At 42.4% G+C, this 10,023-nt stretch overlaps 4 protein-coding genes across 4 annotated transcripts in view; 3 read left to right on the forward strand and 1 right to left on the reverse strand.

Moving 5' to 3' along the window:
• LOC101291984 (putative receptor protein kinase ZmPK1-like) overlaps positions 1-1,332 on the forward strand; it is a 2,518-nt gene extending 1,186 nt beyond the window's left edge. The window contains exon 2 of the mRNA XM_004291016.1: positions 38-1,332. Coding sequence (XP_004291064.1) covers positions 38-1,324 — 1,287 coding nt within the window. The 3' untranslated portion in view covers positions 1,325-1,332. The remainder of the gene's footprint in view (positions 1-37) is intronic.
• A 205-nt stretch (positions 1,333-1,537) lies between these two features.
• Positions 1,538-2,941, reverse strand: LOC101292274 (transcription factor MYB44-like). Its single transcript, XM_004291017.1, has one exon. It carries the CDS (start codon positions 2,788-2,790, stop codon positions 1,810-1,812), a length of 981 nt encoding a protein of 326 aa, XP_004291065.1. The 5' UTR covers positions 2,791-2,941; the 3' UTR covers positions 1,538-1,809.
• A 3,725-nt stretch (positions 2,942-6,666) lies between these two features.
• LOC101310579 (probable carbohydrate esterase At4g34215-like) lies at positions 6,667-8,218 on the forward strand. Its single transcript, XM_004292755.1, has 2 exons — positions 6,667-7,275; positions 7,934-8,218. The coding sequence occupies exons 1-2, from the start codon at positions 6,667-6,669 to the stop codon at positions 8,216-8,218; spliced, it is 894 nt and encodes a 297-aa protein (XP_004292803.1).
• Positions 8,219-9,342: 1,124 nt separating this feature from the next.
• LOC101310865 (probable carbohydrate esterase At4g34215-like) overlaps positions 9,343-10,023 on the forward strand; it is a 934-nt gene continuing 253 nt past the window's right edge. The window contains exon 1 of the mRNA XM_004292756.1: positions 9,343-9,942. Coding sequence (XP_004292804.1) covers positions 9,343-9,942 — 600 coding nt within the window. The remainder of the gene's footprint in view (positions 9,943-10,023) is intronic.

Raw genomic sequence — 10,023 nt, forward strand, 5'->3', positions numbered from 1 at the left:
TGATTATGCCGTCTATGGCAATTACACATTAGATGAGTGCAAAAGTGTGTGCCTGGACTTGTGCAACTGTACTGGATTCCACCACAAATTTGGTGGCGGTCAGTATCAGTGTTATCCCAAGTATCAAATGCGAAATGGCTACCGCTCGCCTGCTTTCGATGGGGAGCTGTATGTGAAGCTACCAAAAGGCCTCCTCAATGCTACTTATAAGGATTCCAAAATGTGCTCAGCTAAACTTACAGCACAACTTGACAGAACATATGAAAGAAGCAATCCCAGTGGATCGATCCAGTTTATGCTTAAATTCGCATCGGCCGTGGGAGGACTAGAGGTCATTTGCATCTTTGTTGTGTGGTTTTTTGTAACGAGAAGAAGCAGCGGGGATAAAAAAGATTCAGAATTAGAAGCACTAGCTCAAGGCTACCTTCAAACTGCCAGTGGATTCCGAAGGTTTACTTACTCCGAGTTGAAGAAGGCCACAAAAGGATTCAAGGAAGAGATTGGAAGAGGAGGAGGAGGAGTTGTGTACAAAGGCGTGTTGTCTGATCAGCGAGTTGCAGCGATTAAGCAACTGAATGATTGTAATCAAGGAGAAGCTGAGTTCCTTGCAGAAGTAAGCCTTCTTGGTAAGCTTTACCATATGAACTTGATAGAGATGTGGGGTTATTGCGTGGAAGACAAGCATAGGCTTCTGGTGTACGAGTACATGGAGCATAGTTCCTTGGCAAAAGTTTTGTCTTCCAAAGTGCTTGATTGGAAGAAGAGGTATGACATTGCTCTTGGCACAGCAAAAGGACTGGCTTATCTTCATGAAGAGTGCTTGGAATGGGTTTTACACTGTGATGTGAAGCCTCAGAACATACTCTTGGACTCCTATTACAATCCCAAGGTAGCAGATTTTGGGTTGTCCAAGCTATTAAACAGAAGCGAGAACACCAACTCAGACTTCTCGAAGATTAGAGGAACCAGAGGTTACATGGCTCCAGAGTGGGTGCACAACATGCCCATCACTTCGAAGGTGGATGTCTACAGTTATGGCATTGTTGTACTGGAAATGCTCACCGGGAAGAACCCAACTGAAACCAATCTTCAATCGGTTGAAGGTGGAGGAGAGACACACAAGAAGATGATGGTACAATGGGTGACGGAAAAAATGAATGGAGCGTTTGCAAATGCAGAGACCAAAATGGGAGGTAAAAATGAAAAGGGTAAGCTGGAAATTCTTGTTAAAGTGGCGCTCCAGTGTATAGAGGAAGACAGAAATGCAAGACCCTCTATGAGTCGAGTAGTTGAGATGCTTCTGCATCATCAATTTCAGGGGTGATTGTTCATATACTGGGATCCTAACACCATGTTCTTTAATTTGTATATGTTCCTTCATTGCTGCTCTTTAATTTGTATGTGTACCTTCAATTTCTCCAATCCATAGTGATTATAATTAGTCTTCCATAGTCTGACTGGGTAATTTTGCTTTTTCATGTTTTCCAATTTTGTAATAGAACATCAACACAACTCTGTATGTAACATTTCCAGATTCTGATCCACCCAGTTACTCTTTTTATGTCAATAAAACCAAAGGCTCATCATCCCCAGTCTGCTCCTCCTCTCTGTACATTACCAAAATTATTCCGACTGCTACTTTAACAAACGAAAAAACAAACGGAAATTTAACAACAGAGCTTAATTCTTTTGGCTGGCCTAACTCGAAGGTTTCTCCGATAAGGGTTTAACTGGGTCCGACTCCTCAACATTGATCACCATCTTGGATCATAGATTCATAATCCTAGGGCTGTTGCTACAGTCACTCTACTACTCCACCTTGCTAATCCCAATCCGTTTTACAACTGCGTTTTTAATGGCTGCTTCAGTATGCATCATCATTCCCTTGTGCTCAATCCCAGACATATAATTCCTCACTTCCGTTCTGATCATCTCCTGCATCACATCCAAAAACTCCGCGGTGAAGAACTGCTTATCAATCCCCACCTCACTACTGTTTTGCTTCCCCACACGCGCCGCCGCAGCCGCAGCCGCAGCCGCAGCCGCAGCCGCTTCTGCTTCTTGAGGTTGAACTTGAATTACTTGAGGCTGATGAACTACTTTAGGCTTGGGGCTCACAATCCAGCTGGATCCGGATCCTGATGCTGATCTCTGATGAGTCCGCCCTTCGTTGGATCCGGGAAGCGACAGGCTGAGTGATGTCGGTGGATCCACCGCCACCGCCAAAGCCACCGGCTCAACCGGCGGAGCAACAGTCATCGCCACCGGCCGGAAGGCTGCTTGCGAATGAGGAATTACGCCGGGCAGACTAGAATCGCTCAAGTCGGATCCGGATGGGCTGCCCGGGTTCAAGTACAGACCCGAGACGGTGGTACCGGCTCCGACGCTGGCCGATCTTTTGAGAGGCTGATGCTCCGGCGACATGTCGTCGGACATGGACGAGAATTTGCGCTTGAGCGTCGAGTTCCAGTGGTTCTTAATGGCGTTATCGGTGCGGCCATTAAGCAACCGCGAGATGGTGGCCCACTTGTTCCCGAACCGGGCGTGGGCCCGGATTATGGTGTCGTCCTCTTCAGGAGTGAACGGCCGGTGCTCCACCTCCGGCGAGAGCTGGTTGCACCACCGTAGCCGGCACGATTTCCCGGATCGACCAGGGATCGATTTGCTGATCAGAGACCAGTTCCTCGGGCCGTAGCTCTGCACCAGCCTCTGTAACGCTTCGTCTTCCTCCGGGCTCCACGGACCCTTTATCCGATCCGCCGCGGCTTTCTTGGTTGAAGAAGAAGCCATGGATAGTCTTCTAGAGCTAAAAATTTTAAAAATAAAGAAATAAAAGAAAATAAAAACTAATCGATAAATTCTAGATGGAAATTTGGAGATTTTCTGTACAAGAAGCTAGCTAGGGGCGATGGTAGAGGCGGAGCCTCACCTTGTTCTGAGAGAGAAGAGGGGTGATACAGGGGCGAGGGGTTTATATACGGACGGAAAGGGAAATTAGGTCACTGGTGATAGCCGGTTGCGTAACCGGTCTTAGCCGTTGAGATGGGGAGGGGATTCTTCCTGGCAAGGCAGTTACTCGCATACAGCTGTCAAACCAACACGCGTCGCCTCCTATCCCCTCCATCTTACACGTATAAATACAAAAGCACAATCACACTCTCTACTCCTTTTCTTTTTAGTATAAAGTAAAAAAAGAACCAAAATTAGGTTTCCCTACTCTCTTTTACTGTTTTAACTTTTAACCAGAATAGTCCTTAGGGTGGGGTCCGGAGCTCAGCTCATCTAAACTGAATTTTACTGTGATTTGGTAACGTAAAAACGGAAATTTAACCGTTGAGGGAAAAGTAAAAAGCGTAATAGTTAAACGGCCCAGAGAATGTGCACCACGTCCCCAAAACCGCGGGCTTTAAATACTGAAACGGCCGTTTTGGAAGTTAAAGAGAAAACGATTTGGGATAAGACTAGAGAGTTGAAAATTGATAGTGATCTTATCGCGAAGAATAAGAAGCAAAATGGAAATCGAACGAAATTAAAAAAAAATATTTAAAACGGAGGATGTACGGTTTGGATGGGAGCGTAGAAGGATGACTTTGACCAAACAGCCAGGCTGTCTCGCATTTTGGGTAAGATATTTTTTTAATAATAAAAATAAGGGAGGGGGAAAGGGACGCACGGAAGTGCTGAGCTGGACGCAGAAGACGACAAAATTGGGTAGCAGAATCGGGGGACGAACGGTACTGGAGTTGTGTCAGTCCAGGCTGTAAAATCTCAGGCCCACTCGAGTGGGAGCGAGTGACTTATCTCCCCCTAACGGCCAACCCTTCACCGACACGTGTCGGTCACGCTCCCTCCCTGCGGAAGAGCCCAAACCGACTCCACCGTCTAACCGGCTTTATTTATTGCGTTTGCGTCACCTTCCTCGTTGCTTCTTTAACTAAGCTGTTATGGTTGTTGTGTAATCTTGTCTCTAAATCTTCTTATCTGGTGGAGGTCAATGAAATCAACAGCTAATATTAACTAGAATTAGTAGTGTGATCTGTGGTTTGGCATATTGATTACTTGTTATTGTCTTATAGTAACTAGTATCACGAGACAAATATATGTAAAGCAAGTTTTGGAAACTCGTTAGGCGCTGCTATGAGAATTGATTTGACAAGTTTGGAACATCTAATCAGGTTGACGGTCTTATTTTAGAACATTGATATAAAACTTAAAGATAATCAAACTTTTAAGCGATAATCAAATTTCTAAACATGGATGGATGGTAGGTTTGGAGCGTATAGTAACAGTGCTGGGCGATTTTGTCTAGTAACGTAACAGAGAAATTACAAACTATACACGGAACACCACATGGTATTTGATATTCTCTAATACTATTGGTTTAAGTGTTTTTATCTTATTTATGATTGGTCTATTTATTTACCTCTACTATTTTTTTTTCACCTTTTGTACCATCTTATTAGAAATTGAGTTATATGAATACTACTTAACAGTGTCACGTGATGTTCCGGGTATAGAGAATAATTACTCGATGAATACAAGGGGGAGAAATGTGTAGAAGCCTTGTGGTTATGAGTTCTGACGAAGACAATCAACCAAATATGAGTTCTGACGAAGACGATGCGAGTGGGGAAGAGTATGGAAAGAGAAACAGAAAAAACGGGAAAGGAAAGGGAGGAAAGCAACAAAAAACAGAAAGCAAAGATTAAAAACAGAGGAGGGAGAGTGACGACTAGTCCCTTTGTATACTGCTGCTACAGTACCACTGGTTCAACATCCAATTCAGTTACGCGGGAAACAGCTGTAAACACACACGCATAAATAGTGCACCTTCTCACGTGCCAACCCCACCCGTCTCCTACCTAACCTTGTCCTTTTACCCGTACTCCTCACGTGGCTACGTGCGCCACACGAGTGCATCTCACGTGAGATCCGCATCCCCACGTACGGCCAACCCAGATATAAGGGGTGGTGAGAGTCTTCTCCAATCTCACCTGCCCAAGGTTGGAGCCAATAATGCTAATGGCCAAATTGATGTTAACGTCGGCGTTTTTATAATTAATAACCCAACTCTAATACATTATGCATGCATGTGTTGTTTGATTTCTTTACTGGCTTTTCTTCAAAGTGCATGCCTAACTTAATAGCCTTCTAAGCCAAGTTGACACAAAGAGACAGCAAAATATATATATTTGATTAACGTGGGATCCATACGATTTCATACATAAATGAGATGCTTAATACTGTTAAGGCAGAGTTTAAACGATGCGATCCTTTATGGATGGGGGTTTAAGCCACAGTTCTAGAGCTAGATGTGTTTGCTGATTGAAATTTTGAAATGCATGTATATATATGTCGATCGCAGACCGCTCTTTATTTTGAAATACATATTATTATATTAGTCAACCAAAGTCTAAACTCATTCTGAAGTACTTGTAAAGTTCACTACATTTCTCATTCGACAATGCAGTAAACTTTTACAAGTATTTCCATAGTTCTATAATTCCATGTTCATTAGGTTTATTTACGTGCCTCTAGAAACGTTAATGCGGATTTAGAAATGGGTTTGGATTTTGAGAAATGGGAAGGGCTGGACCATAGAGTTGATAGTGGAATTAGGCTTAGCCATGGGCCTCAATATTGATATGGGTTTAGCTTGTATCATCAACAACTAATTGAGATTGGCCGAGACCATTTTTCTTTGATAGATTATCAATCAAATTTTCCTTGGTTATTCAATGAATCTGGTTATTCAAAGCAAGTTCAATAATACAGTGTCAATGACTGATACAACCCTGAAATATAAGCTTATTTGGTGTCAGATTTCGATGAATCTGGTTATTCCAAGCAGGTTCAATAATACAGTGTCAATGACTGATCCAACCCTGAAATATAAGCTCATTTGGTGTCAGATTCCTGGAAATCTGATGAAAAAGATGGAAGCAAATTCGTCTAAACCAATGAACAGATCAAATACTGGACACAGTTTCTTCTATCCAAGTTGTAGCATGGAGCTAGTCCCCGTATGAACCAATGATAAATATTTCAAATTTCCATGAAATCTGTAGAGGAGGATTGAGGCCTCACCATTTGAAACACGACAACAAAACAAACATATATAGACAACTTTGATAAATCCAACTACTAGCAGTTTATGTTGTTCCAGCTATACGTACGTAACTTGATTTGGCTAAATATGAAAGGGTACATTAATTTAGTTGGTGAATCGATCTTGAGGTTCTGGTTTGGACCATTTTATGGATTGTATGAACAAGTTAAACTGGAATCAGTAAATCAACCTTATAATGAACACAAAGCTAGTCAAGAAATATTCCCTTGAGGAAATTCGTTAGATCAGGTATTAACCAGGCCAGCACCATTCTAGCTTAGCCATTATTTTAAGCCTTGACTTGACAAATGACGAGTCATTTTATAAGTTTCGGTTATGCTTGCCAAGTGCCAACCACTGAACAAATTTTTTTTTTAGGAAGAACCACTGAACCAATTAAAACTAACCCAGTTCTTAATTTATGTAATTGCCAGTCAATCTAGCTAGCAAGGCGAGCTTCAAATAGTTGCAGTTGGAGGAGACTAGGAATCCTCCCTAACTTTGCATCATTGTGTCGCAAAGAGAAAGAGAAAGCCCCACATCCACCCTCCTTCGACATGATGATGCTTTTCGTGTTGTTGTTGTCTCTTGCGTCTCACGCCTCCTCATCAAAAGAGCAACACATCAACAGCATTTTCATCCTGGCCGGACAGAGCAACATGGCCGGCCGCGGAGGCGTTGTCAACAACACCATCACCGGAATCACCACCTGGGACGGCGTCGTTCCTCCCGAGTGCCGCCCCAACCCATCTATCTTCCGACTCAGCGCCAACCTCACGTGGGTGGAAGCACGCGAGCCTCTCCACGCCGACATCGACGTTGAGAAGACAAATGGTATCGGACCCGGAATGCCATTCGCCAATGCGCTCTTTGCCAACCGCGCCGTTAATACTGACGCGATTGGTTTAGTTCCGTGTGCGATCGGCGGCACTAACCTAAGCGAATGGGAACGAGGGTCATTCTTATACAGGCAGATGATTGGGAGAGCCAGGGCGACTTCGCTAAAGGTGAATAGCAATGGCGCCTCAATCAGGGGACTGCTCTGGTATCAAGGTGAGAGCGATACGACTACTAGGGAAGACGCCGAATCTTACAAAGCCAGACTGGAAACCTTTTTTGGAGACCTCCGGTTGGATCTGCAATATCCTCTGCTTCCAATAATCCAGGTAATATTGCAAGTTTTTTCTTGATAACTGTTGGTTTTGATTGACATCGACATTCCCAATGCTTTAGATTCGAATCATTCGATCTACTAACAATATCATGGCATGTCATTGGTGTCTGCTACTGTTAAAAATTAAAACATGCACAAGTTGATCCAGTTGCTAACATAGTTTATCTTTTTTTTTTTGTTTCTTCTTATGTATGAATATACCTAGGCAGAGGTACATATATATTAATATATACAAATTAATGACTCGTAAAGTATGCTAGTGTTTGTTCTTGAGTCTCCTGTTGTTATTTCAGGTAGGTCTCTTAATGTGATTTGTAATCTGGGGTATAGGTTCTATGTCCCCCCATATATTTAACAGTTTCATCAATCAAGGCTTGAGGGGCAGCCGCATCGGCTCTTATTTCAAAAAAAAAAAAAAAAAAGTATGCTAGTGTTATGTTTTAGAACCTCAAAACATGGAGGAGGAATTTAAATTTTCTTTTTCTGTTTTTGTTTAGTCAGAGTTAGACTACAACATTAAGCTGTTGGTACAAGACTAAAGGTCACACTTGCATGTGTAACTGTTGCCCGATGTTGCAGTAGCGTTACACATAACTCAGGATTGACCAAAATTATGTGCAAATCCTAAAGGACTTGTTTTGGGTGTGTAGGTGGCAATTGCATCTGGGTCAGGACCATACATAGAGACAATCAGAGAAGCTCAGCTGGGAGTTGAACTACTAAATGTCCGAACAGTTGACGCCAAGGGATTAACATTAGAACCTGATAACTTGCACCTCACTACACCTAGTCAGGTTCGACTAGGAGAAATGTTGGCTGACGCATATTCTCAGTTGATTCCCAGCTCTATAAGCAATCATGCTCGAAGTAAAGGATGTCCTTGTTTGATCACCCATTTTGTTATGGGATTGCTATGGAAAATTTTGACTACATAACTCCATCAATCTAATTTGTTAGATTAGTAGTCATTGATTAATGTACTCAAATCTTTAATATGTGTTTTTGGGTAAATGCTAATCCAAGCTAGTCACTGTCCTATGATCATGGGGCTCAATAATATGTCATATATACATGTAGGTGAAGAATGTGACAATAAGCATAAGGAAATGACCGGAAGAACTACTTAATAGTTAATGAGCTTTACCTTCTAGGTTTATACAATCCCCAATCCAGCGATCCACACACATCATCTCAGTACTTTTGGAATCAACTATACCTACCAGTTTTTTTTTTAAAGGAACTATACCTATACTATACCTACCGGTTGTTGCAGAAAAACTTGACAGAATTTCAGTATGGCTGGGGGAATTATTCCTACAAAGTTTAGCTAGTGTGAATCATCACTTTGGGAAAAGAGTAAATTGTGGAGGAAATTGATGGGGGATAGGAAAACACTTTAGTAGTCACGAACTCAGGATCACCGACCTCAACTAAACCCTTTCATTTATACATGCCATCAATTATGGTAAAACAATTAATTGGGATTCTTTCATATTTTTTTATGCAATTTGCTACACAAACCTTACCGTTACTTATTTTTAGCCTAACCAGGTATTGACTACTGATTGTCGTAACGTTGATTGCCGAAGACTTTGTATTAACTCGTTCACAGGCTCTAACTATCATGAGGGAAACTTGGAAGAGAATTAATTAGCTGCTAGATGATTCAATTGATCTTTCATCCGGTATACACAAGATAGACGAACGATTTTCACATCATTATCGATAGCAATACTGTATGAAATATGTTACCGATTATAAGAGCATCACTACTATAGAGAACATGGATATTGAAATATTTTGTTAAAACCAAATTTGGAAAAACTCTGGTATTAATAAGAAAAACAAATCAAATATTACCGCATTTTAATTAGTCTGCTTTCCAAAAATATGGTAACTAGTATCAGGATAAAACACAAATATGGTATTTAATCTATAGAATCCCACTCATAATGAGACATTGACAACCATATCGAGAGGGAGCGTGCATGAATCCGTGATAGTATATCACAGTTTCTTTGTAGCTTTATTTCTCAAGCGTGCCTGACTCCCATCGAACATGGCGACTAGTGCCAAGACTGCCATCTCAAACCTGGTTCTGCTATTCTCTGCAGTCCTAACGACCCAATTCAACTTAGGTTCATCTGTTGCTTCTCCCGGGAGCATCTTCATCCTCGCCGGTCAGAGTAACATGGCCGGGAGAGGTGGCGTCAACGACGGCAAGTGGGACGGAAACGTTCCTCCGGAGTGCGCACCGAACCTTTCAATTCTCAGACTGAATGCTCACCTGGTGTGGGAAGAAGCATATGAGCCACTCCACGCTGACATTGATGTTGGCAAGACGTGTGGGGTTGGTCCAGGTATGGCTTTTGCCAACGAGGTCCTCCGAGCCAAGGGCGGAGTTTTGGGTCTGGTTCCTTGCGCCGTGGGCGGGACTACTATCGGCCAGTGGGCTCGAGGGAGTCAGTTGTATACTCAGATGGTGAGACGAGCAAGTGAGTCGGTGAAGGCAGGTGGAACTATCCGAGCAGTTTTATGGTACCAGGGAGAGAGTGACACCGTCAATAGTGCTGATGCCGAGGCTTATAAAGCTAATTTTGAGAGGCTTGTAACTGATATACGCTCCGATCTCCAAAACCCTAATCTTCCTGTTATTCAGGTTGGTAATATATATGATTCTTAACATAATTTCTGTGTTGAATTGGTGATATATATATATATATATATATATATATGCAGG

The sequence above is a fragment of the Fragaria vesca genome, linkage group LG2, assembly GCF_000184155.1.
Source record: "Fragaria vesca subsp. vesca linkage group LG2, FraVesHawaii_1.0, whole genome shotgun sequence".
In the NCBI taxonomy this organism is placed as follows: Eukaryota; Viridiplantae; Streptophyta; class Magnoliopsida; order Rosales; family Rosaceae; genus Fragaria; species Fragaria vesca.

Excerpts from the sequence above, each read along its gene's own strand:
- LOC101292274 (XM_004291017.1), bottom strand. The coding sequence starts at position 2,790 with ATGGCTTCTTCTTCAACCAAGAAAGCCGCGGCGGATCGGATAAAGGGT.
- LOC101310579 (XM_004292755.1), top strand. The coding sequence starts at position 6,667 with ATGATGATGCTTTTCGTGTTGTTGTTGTCTCTTGCGTCTCACGCCTCC. Across the intron at positions 7,276-7,933 it reads CTCTGCTTCCAATAATCCAG|GTGGCAATTGCATCTGGGTC; the intron begins GTAATATTGCAA and ends TTGGGTGTGTAG.